This window comes from Perca flavescens, chromosome 13 (genome assembly GCF_004354835.1).
Source record: "Perca flavescens isolate YP-PL-M2 chromosome 13, PFLA_1.0, whole genome shotgun sequence".
NCBI classification, from domain to species: Eukaryota; Metazoa; Chordata; class Actinopteri; order Perciformes; family Percidae; genus Perca; species Perca flavescens.
The window spans coordinates 15,683,237-15,701,201 of record NC_041343.1 but is presented as its reverse complement, the minus strand read 5'-3'; the positions used below and the strand labels follow the sequence as shown (position 1 = coordinate 15,701,201).

Genomic DNA, 17,965 nt, shown 5'->3' with positions numbered 1-17,965 from the left:
ATACTGTGGGAGGTGCTGCGGGAGTATGGGGTGAGGGGTCTCTTCTCAGGGCCATCCAATCTCTGTACAACCAAAGCGAGAGCTGTGTCCGGGTTCTCGGTAGTAAGTCGGACTCGTTTCAGGTGAGGGTTGGCCTCCGCCAGGGCTGCGCTTTGTCACCAATCCTGTTTGTAGTATTTATGGACAGGATATCGAGGCGTAGTCGGGGTGGGGAGGGGTTGCAGTTTGGTGGGCTGGGGATCTCATCGCTGCTCTTTGCAGATGATGTGGTCCTGATGGCATCATCGGCCTGCGACCTTCAGCACTCACTGGATCGGGTTCGCAACCGAGTGTGAAGCGGTTGGGATGAGGATCAGCACCTCTAAATCTGAGGCCATGGTTCTCAGCAGGAAACCGATGGAATGCCTTCTCCAGGTAGGGAATGAGTCCTTACCCCAAGTGAAGGAGTTCAAGTACCTTGGGGTTGTGTTCGCGAGTGAGGGGACAATGGAGCGGGAGATTGGTCGGAGAATCGGCGCAGCGGGTGCGGTATTGCATTCAATCTATCGCACCGTTTAGACGAAAAGAGAGCTTAGCCAGAAGGCAAAGCTCTCGATCTACCGGTCAGTTTTCGTTCCTACCCTCACCTATGGTCATGAAGGCTGGGTCATGACCGAAAGAACGAGATCCAGGGTACAAGCGGCTGAAATGGGTTTCCTCAGGAGGGTGGCTGGCGTCTCCCTTAGAGATAGGGTGAGAAGCTCAGTCCTCCGTGAGGAGCTCGGAGAGCCGCTGCTCTTTGCGTCGAAAGGAGCCAGTTGAGGTGGTTCGGGCATCTGGTAAGGATGCCCCTGGGCGCCTCCCTAGGGAGGTGTTCCAGGCACGTCCAGCTGGGAGGAGGCCTCGGGAAGACCCAGGACTAGGTGGAGGGATTATATCTCCAACCTGGCCTGGGGAACTCAGGATCCCCAGTCGGAGCTGGTTAATGTTGCTCGGGAAAGGGAAGTTTGGGGTCCCCTGCTGGAACTGCTCCCCCCGCGACCCGACACCGGATAAGCGGACGAAGATGGATGGATGGATGGATGGATAAATATATAATATATATATAAAAGAGAGAAAACTCAGATACCAATTACTACTACTCATCTGTGACATCACTAATCAAGTGTACAGGAAATATAGGTTGAATATTTAATATTATTTTGATCTCCACACTGAAGAGGTAATGCAAATGGAATAGTAGTACTGGGGAAAAAAGTTTTTGCTATGGCACTGGTATAGTTGGAGAATTACATCTTGTTCATTGATTTTCATGATTTCTTGTTAATTCCCAAATTGTGAAACTTTGAATGGCTGTGATTACCGTATAATACCATTAATTAATTGCCATCAACCAAACTACTCATTTTGCATTAGCAAAATGCAACTAAAACTCATTTCAGAAAATCAAAAGATAAATTAGATGAGCAGAGCTCTTTTTTAGACTAATTCTGGTTGCCTAGCTGTATGGGAAATGAATAGACATCAGGTGATGTAGTCTAAATGCAACACCTGTTTTGTTGCATGGCTTTGCTTGGTCTGAGGTTACACTGCGTATTTATTTCATCCAGCAATGATTGTTTTTATCTAGTCATTTTTTATTTCTTTATTACTGCTCTTTAATGTTTTATGTAAAGCACTTTGAATTGCCGTGTTGCCGTGTTGCATCAGATCTAATTTGTTGTCCTCTCTGCCTGTTTTGTGTTAGAACAGTTAGCACAGTCTTTGTTAAATACAACCACAGTTTAGTAAATTTGTGGAAGCAAGCTATTTCAGTAATCCCTTCCACTATTTGCGTGCACTACCATTGCTATTTATCAAACATAATTGGGACTCAAATCTCATTCAGAGTCTACACAAATTCTGCACCATTGGTAAAACAGCATCATCAGTTTTTCTTTGCACATGCAATTATATTCATTCCTTAACAGCACAACATATTGAACAGTATGAGTCATTGCGTCAGTGTCACTATGAGTGTCAAACATTCTATCAAACATTGTTGAATGGATTGAAAAAAAACATCCAGTCTGGTTACTGACACGGTAGCGCTTCTGTGAATACTGGTAAAACCTGGTAAAACTAGTGTTTTTGGTACCTGAATAGTAATTTCTATATGACATAATACTGCCCTTTAGAGAAAAAAACCTTAAAATCCTTTAAAACACAACACACAAGAGAACAAAGACGTGTTTTTAATGTGAGAAACTGGAAGGACAGAGAAGCCAAAATAAGTGGGCTATATTGCCTCAAGTGTTTGACTTCTTTTCACATCTATGTAATGTCAAAAGTTTTCCACTCATGGCTAATATGGTACAAAGCTGTTAAAAGGCAGTGAGTGGTCAGGCATTGACCTGTAGTGTATTTCACGGGAAGACGAGTCTGAATGAGTTTTATTTTGGAAAAAAATTACAAAGATTAAAGCAGTATTTTCTGTTAATCACAGGTTCACTTTTATAACCCTGTAAGCTCTACCAGTCAATTTCACAATGCTCAAGCTTTTCTACTTCCGTGATGTAACAGCGAGGAGCTGCGCCAGCAGTTTCAGGCCCGGAGTATCCATATGACTCACACAGAGCAGAGATTTGGCAGAGATTATCTTTTTCTGGGATACACTACCTCTATGTTGAACAAAGCTGACAAAGCCAGGTGGCTGAGGTGATGGCGATGGCAACTAATGGAAAAATCCTAACATTTAACCCTATGAGATGTCTGGATAACGCTGCAGGATTTCTATATGCATAAATTAATTAGGCATGTTGATTTGAAAATCAGCTTTGATCGATCCATCCATCCATCCATCCATCCATCCATCCATCCATCCATGATGAATGGAATGTTTCACTTATCAAGAGACAACTCTGTGGTTCAATTGGTAGTGGCTTACTTAAGAGGCAGAGACTGTGATCTGACAAAGTCTTTGTTTGAAAGGTTAATAGTAGAACCAACTAATGCTTATCACAACATATTTTAATTGCCCTCAGAAGTCTTAGAATCTGGTGTTCAGATTCTACAGATGCACACTGTCACCTCAGAGCGGGTGTTAATAAGGTGAACTGGGCCACCAACAATAACTCTTTCTACCTAGACGGCATTAAGTGGCTGAGTGAAGAATAATTCAGTTCTAAATGCAGCAGTTAAGTGCAAGATTTTGTGTAAGGATACATGTAGGTGCAATATCATTATCTGACATTAAGCAAGCAGGAGGCCAAGCTCAGTCATGACTTGGACTTGAACCCCCTGAAGTTAATTGTAGAAAATCAACGAAAGGTCAAACCCTCTTTCATGATGAACTCCTGCGGTCAAATGGGCCTAACTTGCTCAACATTTAATATAATCAAGAAACTTGACTCAACCAATTTAGATTATTATTTCTACAGACTGCCAGTTTTTCAAAGGCTCAATTTATGTATCATTTTGCACAAGCTGTACTGAATTTGACGTTTGAGTGGTTGAGACTGTGTAATCAATGCCTCTATGGGAGGTTACTACGTCCACCATTGACTTCATATGGCCCAACTCAGAAGTGTCTCACAAGTCTATTTCGGGTAGGCCACCATGTTATGAACAGCAATGTGTTTTCTTGAGCCTCAGTCCCGGGGCGCGAGATTAAGTCTGAACCTGATCCTGGATTATCCTTGTCGCCTTTGGGACACACTCATAATCATGAATGACTCCACCTGAAATGAAGGTCAAAGGGAAAATGGGATTTGATTGAGGTCTTATAATTTTTGGTTATAGATCTACAGAAAGAACCATTAATATTCACAAAAACAATCATCTTCAAAATGTTCTTATATTTGTAATGCATAGTACCAACGGCAAGAGGAGAGCTCTAGATATCTAGACTACAATTTGCTTTATCTTATAATTACAAGTACATATAGTCTGCATAGAGGTTTACCAAAGCCTCTGCTATGTTTTACAGTGTAGAATCCTTTGATAATACAAAATTCATCCAGTTACTTTTAGGAAATGGAAAACGATTGTAGTTTCTGGCACAAATAAAATGAAAACTAGATACAATGCTTGCTAACTGCCATATGACAAAAGAAAGAAGGAAGACAGCTGCTGTCTAGTGCCATATAACTGTACCTTGCCTGCATGCCTGAAGGCTACAGGCTCAATTTACAGTCTGCATTACTTCCGTAGCTATTAAACAATTCAAAGGAAATGTTGACTTACAAATTGATGGCACGATGGGTTCCACTCTGCAGATAGCTGATAGGTGCAAGTGTGGTTAAGTAAAGCTGTGTCACGTGGAATTTCATAGGTTTGTAAAATGTGTGGCACGCTAATGTGGACTCACATGGATGTGATACGGTAGGAGGACATAGATGATAAGGGGCAAAAGGGGCAGGAACAGTTGTGTCACAATAAGTTAAAATCAGTGGTTTCTCATTGTGCCTTTTAACACTGTATTGCAATACATGTGTCACAGTTGTCACTGTTTGTTTGTTTGTTGGGCTAAATGGAAGTTAAGTGAAATAATTGTTTTGTGTTGTACATTTCGTTATGACAGGAATAGTCAAATACACTAAGACAGTGGTCTTCAATGTTTTTTAAGGCAAGGACCCCTTAGCTGAGAGAAAGAGACACATCAGGGATCCCCTAATACATATATTGTATAAAACGAAGTTACATATTAAACTGGGCCTTTCAATAATATGTAGGGCGGCCTAAAGCCTTCATACATACCTTTTTAGTGCATAGAATACTAAGCTATTAAAATAATAATTGTGGGCATGATTTATGAATCATCTTTTAATGTTAAACATACATTGAATCCTTAGGATGATAATCTGTGGATGGCTATTTTAGTGACTACCTTACATACAGTATAGGCCAATAAGCCTAATATTCAGCTGGGCTTTTTTCACAAATAGGCTGATCAAAGACATACATGTTTGCAAGCACATGCACACACACACACACACAGACAAGAAAGTAATGAATATGCCAAAATAATCATCTGTAGCTGCAGAGGTTAACCAATAATTACACTCCCCATATGTTTACAGAAAGAAGCTCTGGAAATTGAACACAGAACATCATTGTATATCTGGGTGACTTTGGTGATGAAACGATGACCTGGAGGTAATTAGCACAGATGTTTGTGGCATACTTGGTAAATTGCTTCCTGTATATGAATACAAATGTACTGAAGCACAAATAAACTAAGGAATCTTAGCTGTTTGATACTTCTACACTTCTGGTTTGTTTCTTATGAGGTTATATTTTTGAACAATCAGTAAGTCAGTAAAGTACACAACTCTCCTTTTTTAATTCTTAGAATATTTGGCTGACCTTCTGGAATAGGACACAGACACAGGCAGGATGAGAATATTGTTAGGCTTTAGTGTTGGCAAGAAACACCAAGCAGCAGTTTGTGGCATTGATAAGGCAGGGTGTACCAACTAATACTGATGGTTACAAAATGGTCATTATCCTGCCTACATATTTGTTTGTGTTTTCACATTATTGTCACATTATTTATTTGTTTTAATGACTTTGATGATGGCTCAATGCGAAGAATGAGGCTTGTTATTTCCTCTGCGTTGGACTGATGTATTGGTTTGACCTTTGATATTGGCCAGCAATGCCATTTACCACCCAGATGATTGAGAGTCCTCCCTGAACGCTGCTGGATGAAAACCAAACATACTGCAATGAAATAGTTTTTTTCTTGAACATGTTATTTGTTTTGCTGTTAATTGTTTAATAACAGTCTTGTAAATGCAAGAATACATCCTAGAGTTTCCCCTACAATTGCAAGAGAGGAGATCACTCTGTTTTAAAGAACTGCTTTAATAAAGCCCTGTAATCTTAAAGGTGTCTCTCTCAGGGCCTGTTGTTAAGTGAACACAGATAATTTGTGGGACATAAACATGGAGCATTTGAAATATATGTTGGCAGCTCCTGTTCAAACATTTTGTATTTAAAACTGAATCATACATCATTGAAAACCGACAAGATATGTATTCAATATTCTACAAACAGCTAGATTTTGCCTCTGTCTTTGACAACAGAATATTACTGTACATACATTCATGTTCGCAATCCTTGTTAGACGGAGTGCTATGAGAGTTTAGCCTTAGGCTGTTTAAAATTCAGGCTTAGATGATGTGATGTGCATCAAACTAGCTGCAATTACAGAAATAAAATAAAAAATCAAATAGGATTGGGGTTGAATAACTGCATACCAACATGTAACCTCTCTCAAGGGGAATCATTATCAAGTTTAATAAAGATCAACGTGTTTTCTTGATTCTTGCTTTGCTTTGACAAAACACAGCTGACATGAACTATTATCGGCGTGCAGATAGACATGAACTGTATTAAAACAAAGCTCACTGTCTACAAATATTAGTGATTAAAAGTGGACAAAGTTGTAAGAGATAATACATTGCAAAATCAATGCATTTAATCATCCACGACATAGGCTACTGTAGGAGTTTTGTCAAAAAAATAAATAAAAAAGACTTTTTTATTTTTATTTGGCTCGTCTCCATTGAAACAATGATGGAGAGCAACTGTTGTGATTTCTGAAATTGTAATTTGATAATCCCATTTCCAACGATACAACGTTTTGGTGTTGCAGTTTCTCTCGCCCTCCCAATAATATTGTATTATTGTTCTTTTTGAAAAGCATTTGTACATTTTAAATCAATAAAATAATTTTAAAATCAATATTTTGTGTAAAATTATAGATTTCTTTAGTAAGTAGCCGTATGATAAGCGGGATAATGTAGAGCAACCGGGTCATTACTGCGACTTATACACTGACTGGTAATGCAGGACCCCAACAGCTCCCCTTTCGCCCAATATATTGCCCTCTTGCTCATGCAAAAAGCAGCTTGAACACCGAAATATACATTTTGTCCGGGTGCACAATCTTGGGAAAGTAGCTAAAGACTATATTATTATTATTATTATTATTATTATTATTATTATTATTTTTATCATATTTTAAATATTTAGATTCTCCTCATCTATAAAATTACATATACTGTACAGTAAATGCCAGATATCTTATTCCTGCAAACATGACTTTCTTACACACACTATCAAATTATCCTCAAATAGCCCCCCTACAGAGTTTAATGGACTTCTCTCTTAAAACAAATTTGCATAACAGCACATTTCAATAATGATTATCACAAAGGCACAATTCTTGCAGTTATTCTAAATGACTGCAGCAAATGAAACTTAACTCACCGTGACCACTGGACCAATAAGCTTAATGTTAATCTCTTGCTATTATAAGTATGAAAAGCTTTTGGTAAAAGTCGGGTCTATTATTTAGGACAAAGAAGGCTCTTTAAGGCGTATCAGCAATCAGACTGGAGCTTTTTGAAATGTGGGGTTATCAACGTGTCATCTGCAATTAGCGTGCAATCGATTACTCAAGTCAGAAATACAATACATCACCAAGTTGTGCAGAAATTGGTTTCATTTCAATACAGTGAGCAAATTTACTTGCACATTATAGACATGTGCTTAAAATGGGCAATCAATCCCTGAGAGCATCATGTGTGCTCCTCCTGTTGTAAAAGTTATGTCACTGTTGTGGTTTTGTAGTTATAAGGGCAGATTCATCTGAAATGTCACCATGCAAATGAGGAGCCACATGATCATTAAAGGAATAAGAAAGAAAGAAATATTTCAGTTAGATGAAATTATGTTACCTGACCCATCTTTAAGGTATTCATATTTTACGGATATTTTCACTTGTCAACCAATCATTCAACTGTGGTTTCTGATCATTATCATAATATACCCCGAAGAGACCAGAGAAAGATTTAAACTAAAGTAGACTTTCCCCACCATTCAACCCATTCAGGCGTAATACACTTGCACTTACGGTCACTGCAGAACGGCCCCCCGTAGGTGGTCATGGTGCAGTCACAGGAGAAGCCCTCCCACAGCTGCAGACACACTCCCTGGTGGTGGCAGGAATCCTCTGTGCAGGTGGTGCTGGGACCTACAGGGTGTTGACAACAGATTTACCAGGTGCCTTCTCTCCCACTTTATTTATGCATCTTTATGACTATGCAAAGGGAATTAATATGTAACAGTGGGCAAGACATTACTGCACAATAAGTCATCTTTTGACAGAAATATTAATGTGAAGTGATTGTATTAAGGGAATTAAGACTATTAAGCTATTTAACCAGCTATTGCATCATGCAACTGTTCACTGTTTACCAATTACCTCCACACAATATCAGAGGTAATGTGATTGACTATCTCTGTCTGTCTGTTTGTTTCACTGTAACCACTTAATCTAAAAAAATCAAAAAATCTGTGCACAATCACAAAGTGATTGCCGAGAGCACTTTAAAAGACCGGTGAGAAACCATTCAATATTTATGCACCTAAAGAATGGAACAGTTTGCCTGCTGATCTGACACTGTGTTCCCTAAAAACCAAACTCACTAACTTTACTCAAGCCTCAAGAGAAGGATTTATAATTTAGTTTATACATTTTGGAAACCCTAAGCTCACTCGGGCAACAACCATCTGCTAATCATCAAATCTCCTTACCGATAACTCATACTGGTGTAAAGCTGACTTTGCTCAGTATTGCTCCATAGAGGAAGACATCTATTGATTTTGGAGACTCTGTGACCTTTACCCAAGTCTCACCTTCAAGCCAAACTTTGGGTATGCTTATATAACTACTCTGTCATAATAACCTGTCTAATGTTTCCTGTAAAAGCAATAGCTGCCTGGGGAGATATAGCATAACTCTGTACTTTAATGAGTGCTTTCTTGTTTGATTAGAACTCAACAAAAGCCGCTGGACTTGACTACAGAGTGATAGTATTACATATTAGCGTGTATAATCAGAAATGATAAAACCACAGAATGTGTTCACTGGCCAATCGTAATGGAGCATTCAACAAAGCTGTTTAATACCATAACAAATTTGGTGTAATTAGTTTTCAGTGAGCAGTCACTTGGATTTCCTTCAATTTCACTCTGCTCCAATACAAGGAAATCAGATTACAGGACTGATTCATACTTCCCAGCGTGTTCTCACCTCCACAGCCGTGCTCCACATCTCCCACCTTGTGAAGAGCATCAGCCAGCAGGTCAGGGAGTCTTCCGTTCAAGTCCACGGATGCCAGGCAGCCCTGGTATCCTTCCCGGGATGCTATTAACCTGGGAAGGCTGCTGTACATGCTCTTTCCAACACCACCAATGTACAACTCCCCTGTTAGATACAGGAGTTGGTCAAGAGAAAACCACTTAATTTGCTACAACCAAATATGTGTTGGTGTATGTTCTGAAATATAGGTTTGCTCCACAGACAATGCACATGGTAAAGGGAAGAGTGCAAACATGAGCAGTATACACTGTATTATTTAGTATCTGTAAATCAAATGCAATCCAAAACAACTGTTTTACTTTTAAGATGCATATAATGTTCAGTTTGTGTTGACTGTCATCAAGGTGTTCAATCAAGTATGTGTTTGAGCATTGAGGTCATGGTTGGTGGGGGACCTGACTGCGTTATATTCAGAGGTGTTTCTAATATTCTCCCCTCATCATGTATGTGATGGACAAACATTTTATTAATACCGCTTAATGTAATGAAGCCCAGTAGCCTCAATAATAAACATATAATTGAATTTAAACATGTCTGACAATGTCAACATAAACTTCTGTTTTCTGGTTTCAGAAAACAGACTCCTAACACCTGTTACAGGTCTGCATTCTTGTTAGAGTAATATTAGAACAAAAAACAAACAAATGAATATTAAGATTTATCCTAAAAAAACTTAATATTTCATCGTTAAATATTGTAATCATCCCCTTCAAAAAATAAAAAAATAATTCTATATTATTATTATTATTATTATTATTATTAATGCAAATTTTAGAGTTGGAGTATGATTGGTTCACAATGCAAAATCTTACAGAACAAACATTAGCAAGTATTAAGTGTGTCCTTTCATAAAATACTTATGAATGTTCAGGTATGTTACCTTTTAAATCCAGGTTGCGGGCTCCATTGGCGTGTTGGGTGACAGTGCGTGAATCAATCTTTAGGATGTGCACATTGTTGTTGTCACGGGAGATCACCACATTGTGCCACTGGTTGTCATTAAGTGGCTTGTCAGAGTTTCCTTTCATTAGCGACGGCCCATTTCCCAAGTCAAAAACATAATGAATGTACCTACGGGACAATGCAGATGTTTACATTCAGTATTTCGTATGTAATATCATTTCGCCACATACCATAGGCTGTTATGTGATTATAGTGTAGCATTTTTTAAACTTTTCTAGCCATCCAGCTGTGTGTGCTCTGTCTCTTAATCTGTTTTGTAATATAACCACTGTGGGAGCTCAAAATCAGAAATATTCTTTGTTGATGTACAAGTAAATAACAGTGAATGAACGTAAACACATGCGGCAAGGCTTAAGGCATATCATCATGTTGAAATTATATTTGATGAACATAAACAAAACTTGTTTGAATCAAAGTTATAGGCAACATCCATGACAAAGCTGCTTCACACTAAACACTGAGCAGCCTGAAAACAATGACAGAAGTGTTGGAAGCCATTTTTCGTCTGTGTTGTCTGTGCAAGCTTCTGCTGCAGGCTCCAACACTGAACAAGGCCTCCTGCTGACTAATTGCTTACTGGGATATTGTATATGTGCAAGGTTTGACAGTGGGAAACAACAATTGTTGCTTTGCTTGCTCTCTTTTTACAACATTTCTCTGCTATTCTCTCTGTCACGGAAATTATCTACGATGAATAAAACATTCCGAACATATTTGTTGCCAAATGATTTCGTGTAGGTCTGAGTCAGAGAATAGCACCTGTACTACTGTGGTAATGGCAGCTATTGTTTTGGCGCTCATGCTTCCTCGAACTGCTTCTCTCACTTTGACACAGTTATTTGTGATGAACAAATGCTTTTAAAGCTATTTTGTGTGTCTCTACACTGCTGCAAGCTGATGGATGGAATGATTAAGTAATTTTTAGCCCAATAAAGAAGAAAAGTAGAAAAAGCACTATTTATATGCCTTCAGCTTTGCATATTCTCACATTGCCAGACCTTCCTTCACAGCGCTACGGAGTAAGGTCTGGAGCCACGATGCCTCTGCAAAATAGCCTCGGGAAGGAACTTGTTTTGGTGGAACGTGTACGTTCAAAAGTTGTTTTAGTCGTGCAACAGGAAACTCAGATTGGACAGATAATCTAGCTAGCTGTCTGGATTTACCCTGCAGAGATCTGAGGAGCAGTTAACCATAGTCCTCATAAATCCACCAGAGTTTAAAATTCCAACACAAAGAAAGCGGAAGGTAACGGACATCTGGCAGAAAAGAAGGACATACGGCAAAATTTCCAACGGCAACGGAACAATCCCGAAGTGGATTTGTTCCTGTCCCAAATAGCCCCTTACATCTTTCCTCAGCACAAGCCTCTATGTAGATTACAGCTCAGTCCAAAAACTGCAGCACTTACCCTTTGACCAGCTCCACCACGATGAAGTCACTACCATCTCCAGAGTTGAAAAGTATCAGGCCATCAGGACTTGTGGTCTTGAACTGAAAGAAAAGGTGCATGGAGGCGTAGGCCTGCAAGGTGGAGAAGGCCAAGTAGCTGGCTTGCGCTAGAAAAGTTACAGGATTGGCCACAATGTGCCTCATGCCAAATCGAGCATTCAGCTCGCAGTAAGAGATGTCTCCGTTCTTGCACTGGTCCAGATAGAGCATTCCGTTGAAGGAGAGAGCTTGCAGATGGCCGATGAAGTTGGAAGGCATCACAGAGATGAAACGCCGCTCTGTCATGACCCCCGTCTCAATGTTACTGAATTCCAGGCGGGTATGGGCGCCCTTCATGTGGCCTAAGGAATAAAAACACGCAGTTTAGATTTCAAATGCTTTTCAATATCTGTAAGCAAGAATAAAGCTCCTTTATTCTACTATATACCTTCCACTGTGACATTGTCCACAGAGAGCTGCAAATTCTTCCCACGCCGCAACACCTTCACTGTGTGCCACTCATTGTCATTCAGCTTCTCGCCTACCAGGAGTACCTCTGGTCCCTTGCCTAAGAGGAGGAAATCGTCAAGTGACAATCATACCACATCAGCTCAGTATACACCCAATCCACATGAAGCTCTCTCTACTTAGGGTGCATTCATTCACTTGCAGAACCACTCACACACATGCAGCCGCCAACATTCACCTGCAACCAATACTTTGCACTCACTCGATACACAGCGGAAGAGGGAGGGAATGAAACAAAGAAACTGCAGTAGTAGCTCTTATTCTGCAGGTTGAATGGTCGACATGTGTAAAATTATTTCTGTACTGAAAGCGTGATGCATGCTTTTTAATTATAGGGTGATTTGATTGATGTCTACTGGGTAGGTATCTCATTTCTGCACTATCCCTTGCCTTTTTTCGCTCGTTTCAAAATAGGTCACAGTGCAGAAGCTTGCAACTGCAGCACCGTCATCCCGAATCAGTGCCTATTCAACAGGCCGACACGGCAGTTCAAAGGAGTTCTGACATCGCTTGGGAAACTAATTGGCCATGCCTAAGCTGACTGTGCCTTTAGGGGTTTGTCTGTCTAATTGAGCTCAGGGTATAGGAGAATTACAGGGGACGTACAGAGGGCAATAAATGGAAAACATCAACTGGTTTCTGAACACTGCACTGTTTCATCCTGAGGGAAATAAAAACGGTGACTGGAGACTTTGTCCAGGGCTGCATATCAAGTGTCTTTGCAGCACACCGCATGATACCACCATCCACCTGCTGTATATCGACTACACAAACCAGACGGATCAATTGCATCAAATCCTGCTCCCTCTTTATTTGACTGATTTACTTGGATAATGAAAAACAAACCACTCGCTAGAGTCATGTCCAACACAAAACAGAAATGTTTATCTTGTAAATCTCCACCATGAAAACAGAGGTACGGACAAGATTTGCTGTAATGAAAAAGAGATAATGGGGACTATTTATCTTATCTGTGCTTCTCAGAGAGGAGCTTTCCTGCTATCTAATGTCAGTGCCTGAAGTTTGTTCACAGGTCTGGGTGAGTACTAATGTTCTATGTGAAAAAGTTGTATAAAGCCTTTGTGGCTCCAGAGGGAGCTATGCAAAGTCTGATAAATTGCCTCAAGTGATGTCACTTGAGTCAGTGTCTATTGGTGCTGAGGACGAACGGAGAAAAGAGCATCTGGGGGTGTGGAAATAGAAAGAATTGACGAGACCTCTGAAGCCCGCTCCTCGTCTCCGCTATGAGGCTACATTTACAGCTGCTAGCATAACATACCTCAAATCCGACCAAAGTGTCGGCTGTTGAGTTTCATTGTGTGTCATGTAGTTTCCAGGTTTTGCACAAAACATTTACTTCCAGCACAAAACATTTACTATCTTTTGTACAACTAATCGTATTATTTGTTGTCATAGTATTTGATTTGAAAGTGGGGTCATAAAGAATGTTGAATGTCTCGGTAAATAAAAACAAAGCACATATAGTAAAACTGAATGTGCAGCCTGCGTTACATATAAGTGATAGTGCTCTATCTCAAACACTGCAGTGGGTAGTAAAATGATGGAATATAATATGTATTCACACGGACATCTGACTGTAAATCCTTTGAAATGCGGGCTCCTTTCAAAGTGCCTTCGCTTCTCAAGCTCAGCTTCTAGAGGCTCGAGAGCAAGCCGCACATGTAAAGGGTCTATTTTGTCCAGTTTGATCCGCAGTTAAAATTTTATTAGATTCATATTCTCAAAGAAGGATAACTTCAAAGGCATGGTGCAGATATACAGGTTAGCATTATGAGCGAGCTAAGACTTTGAACGCAGGATGTGCGTGTTAATCAAAGCATGTTATGGTAATTCTGTAATTTTGTAGGACAAATGCCTCATTGAAAAAGTGTGTTGTGTAACATTATTCTCCATATTCCAGAGAATGAATCAAGAGCATTGCAGCAACATTGGTTCTTATAACTATTACCCTCCCACTGACAGCTTCCAAGCAGCTGATGCAGATGGGTTGTCTCTTTGATTCCTTCAGAAATAAGCTACACTGGCAAGATCTCTCACCTAAGAAAGCTGAAACAAGTTGTAAGACAATCTATAAAAGGCAGTTGAAACCAGGATATTTAAAATTCACAATGAGTCTAACTGTAACTCTCCCAAATGGTAGCGCTCACTAAATGATGATCGTTTAAAGTGTGTAGGCAGATAATCCTGCAATTTTAAATTTGGCTCCATTTCAACCATTAAATCCATTAACAAGCCATCCATCATCACATCTGCAGTATTAAGATCGTCAGAGGTCACTGGTGTAGCATATATACAGCATAATAGATCAGGGAGATGATTCTTTTTGCACACAAAGAGATGCTCATACAGGACATATTTTCTGTGGACCGTGCATGATGGTACAATGCCATCTGCTGGCAGAGAGGGCACTTTCTTGGGCAGATATCTAAGTCAATTAAGGATTTACAGCTTCTTTTAATAAGCCATGTTCAACATATTCTCTTGGGTATTTACATAATTATTTATCTGCATATTTTACTTTCTATTGAGTGCAATGAATCCTGCAGGTGGGTCATTGGGACTGGTTTACAGAGACAGTTCACACCTCACTCCTGTCTGACCATTCACACACCCATGAATGCACAAACACTACTCACCTCAATCAGAGAAAAACAATGTAATCCATTCAATATAGTTGACTGTTGCTTAGGCTCACATATGCGCTGTAAATCTGTTTTAACAGTAACAGTGTCCCCCTTTGCTTTATAGCCAGTAAATTAGCAAAATAGATCAATAGATCAGCATGAGACAAAATTACAGCACAGGCTGCAGGTTATTGATTTTTCTATTGTACATGCTTAAATGTTAAAATATGTTTGAGAGTACATAAACAGTTGTTGCAATGGGCTCCTTTCATCTCAGGTGAGCATAAATACAATATAATAACTTTTATTCAGGCTGCGAATCACTGAGAAATTGAACATTAGCAGTTAAACGTTTTATTTCAGAGAATCCAGGAATTATTCATACATGAGGGGTGGAAACAAGCTTTCAGCCAGCACTCGATTATAGTGATAACTTTTATAAGCATTCATAAGCCTCCTCTGTAATGGATGATCTATATCAGAGAGTCGTTCACCTCTCCACTGCCAATAGCTTTTATCTCTTTCTCCCACTGCTGTAGTCTGAACCAAAACTTAAATTGCCTGTCTCTCACTATCAGGTGTGAGCAACAATCTAAATCATAAATTCAAACATCACCGCGGTACAACCCTAGAGTACCACTCCATTACACAAGAGTATAGAATACCAAAAAAAATCTATTCTGTTGATACAGAGGAAGATCTGCCTTTGGCATTTATCTGCCTTTTAATTAATGGAATGATTTGCACTTATTTAAATATCCCATGACTCATGAAAATGTATTTGATGATTTGCTATCATGTTCTCAGTCATTTTTTAAAAAGTAATTTCTCATGTGGAAGGATTTTAGACATTTTATACAGTATATTTATCCAGCTTGGTTATCATACATTTTATAGCACATATGGTCTAGGATGCTTCTTACAATTAAAATCTTTGTGGTATCACAAAGTAAAATAGCAAGTGTCGTTTGATGTATGACTGAGTAGTTAGACTCAGACACTTACTGTATTCAAATTCTGCCATAAAAACTGACATCTGTTGATTTAATTTAGATAAAGAATATATTTTCCACAACATGTACTTTTCTCAAATGGGAAGTCTACAACAAACTGTACTCTCTCGAACATGTCTCAAAATTTAGGCAAAAACATGTTTCATGTTTCATATTAAATCTATTGATTAGATATCAGGTTAACCTTTAAATCAATCTCAGCTCTGCCACTGCAGTGTGATTACGTAGTAATACAATCTAAAATTTCCCCCTTTAAATTGAGACTGAGTGCTGCTTTTCTCACTGCAAATAATTGCTGATTGTACTTGAACTGTGCCCAATCAGCTATGTAAGCAAATTAGTCGCAAGCAAATTAATGGCAGACTCAATGGCAGAACAACAGCAGGCTACTTTATGTAAAATCTAGCTACATTTGATTTCAAGACTATTACCAGTGGTGTAGTGGAGGATATGTATATGGGGTATACCCACCTCTTTTTCCAGCCAAAAAGCCATGGAATATATTGGAGAGTATACCCACTTGCTCCTCCATAACCTACCCATCTACCTATTAGTACACCCACCTTATCAACAACCACTACACCAGTGATTATTAAGAATATGTGTTGTTTAAATTGTAACTACAAAAGTGGACTGCATGAGTGTAGAGCAAAAGGATCCAATTATATTTAGCCGCACAGTGAAGTCTTCTGTTCTTATCTTTGTAATGATGCTTGTGAGTAGCATAACGGCAACGGTAAACAAGGGGAATTGTGTTTCATAAGGGAATAGAGCAAGAGGCATATGATTACACAGTTACCTTACACAGTGCATGTTCTCTAAATCATGGTACAGTAAATAATCATAGGAGACACTTACTGAGATTACAGTCTATCCTGATACAATCTGGTGAGAGAGAGAGTGAGATGGTGAGATTAAAAGAAAAAAAGAACAGCACAAAAGAGGAGAATATTTCACATCCTTCAAGGTACATTCTGCAGACAGTTCAGTGCTTTTCAGAGCCCACCATCCGGGGACAGCCTCGAGAGTCTAAACCGCCACTTTCCTCCCTGTAGTGTACATAACATTAGAAAAAGGACCAGTGAGTGAAAGGAAAAGCTCAGCATGTGTCTGGCACTGCTGGAAGTACAATAGACCAGATCAAAGTTGGGATCAATAAGAGTTTTATTGACCATAAAAGTGGAAGTGCACCAATAGCCTATTATTTTTAGCGTCATTATTGGCTCGGATACGGCTGCTTACCAGGCGTCTGCAAAGGAATTTGACTGTTTCAGATACCGTGACTGATAGTTTTACTGATGTATGCTTTGGGATAATACAGCGGACATGCTCCGCTCTGAGGAAAATTTTTCAAAACAGATACAAAAAATGGAACAGGTGAACAAGATTTCAACACGTGAAACCAAATAAAGCATCTTAAAGCTTATCACCCAAAGGAGCATAATGAATTTACTTCAAAGAACGGGTGAGAGTGGTTACTGAACAATACTTAAATTAGAGCAATTGCTGGGATTATGAAGAATTTGCAATAAATGTAGTTTCCTGTTAGATCTAATCACCTCAGTGTTTTTCTTTTTTTTTCTTTTTTCCATGAAAAGACTCTTCAATTTTTTTCCATGTGAAGCCTCTTATATTATTTCCGTTTAGGACAATCTACATGCATTCATAAGTGATGCAGACACTAATGGGATTGATTTATTTCACTGAATACTATTGAGAAGGTCATTAATCTGTATTTTAATATGTCTTGTACCAATGCACCTCTACTCAAAAGCTCAAACCTTGATCCGTCTTCACTCTTGAACTCAAAGTGTGGTTAACTGAAATTATCCAGTATCCATGGTACTATTTGTTCCAAGTTAAATACAGAGGAAAAGGGCGATTTGCACAACCTGCAGCCACAATGAACCTTACACCTTGAAAATAATGACACCAGCACAATTGTGATGCTTTGCTAACATTTTCTCATGTCTACAACAGCTAATGCCTTCTAAATCCATCTGCAATATTCACATTCAGCCTCAAAATGGATTCACCCACTCATAATTTGCATGTTCTGAATAATTAAACCAATTCATCCAACTGTACATGAATATATTGGTGTAAGCCATGTGGCTGCTGAGGAGTGCTCTCAAGCTGTCAACCATCACAGAGCAGTGGATACAGACAGCCAGAGACCAGAGTCACTTTCTGCTGCAGGTGTGTATGCGTGTGTGAGTGTGTGTCCATCACTGGCACCCTCTGTTCAGCGAAGC

General features: G+C 39.3%; 1 protein-coding gene across 3 annotated transcripts in view; it reads right to left on the bottom strand.

Moving 5' to 3' along the window:
- The window catches only part of nrxn2a (neurexin 2a), a 121,618-nt gene that overhangs the window by 48,923 nt on the left and 54,730 nt on the right, over positions 1–17,965 (bottom strand). For 2 of the 3 annotated variants that reach the window (XM_028594695.1, XM_028594697.1), the window contains exons 11-16: positions 16,569–16,595; positions 11,973–12,092; positions 11,505–11,886; positions 10,014–10,204; positions 9,065–9,238; positions 7,883–8,002 (exon numbers count right to left, since the gene is read on the bottom strand). In XM_028594695.1, the coding sequence (XP_028450496.1) occupies positions 7,883–8,002; positions 9,065–9,238; positions 10,014–10,204; positions 11,505–11,886; positions 11,973–12,092; positions 16,569–16,595 (1,014 nt within the window). The remainder of the gene's footprint in view (positions 1–7,882; positions 8,003–9,064; positions 9,239–10,013; positions 10,205–11,504; positions 11,887–11,972; positions 12,093–16,568; positions 16,596–17,965) is intronic. The other variant, XM_028594696.1, reaches the window with a different exon arrangement.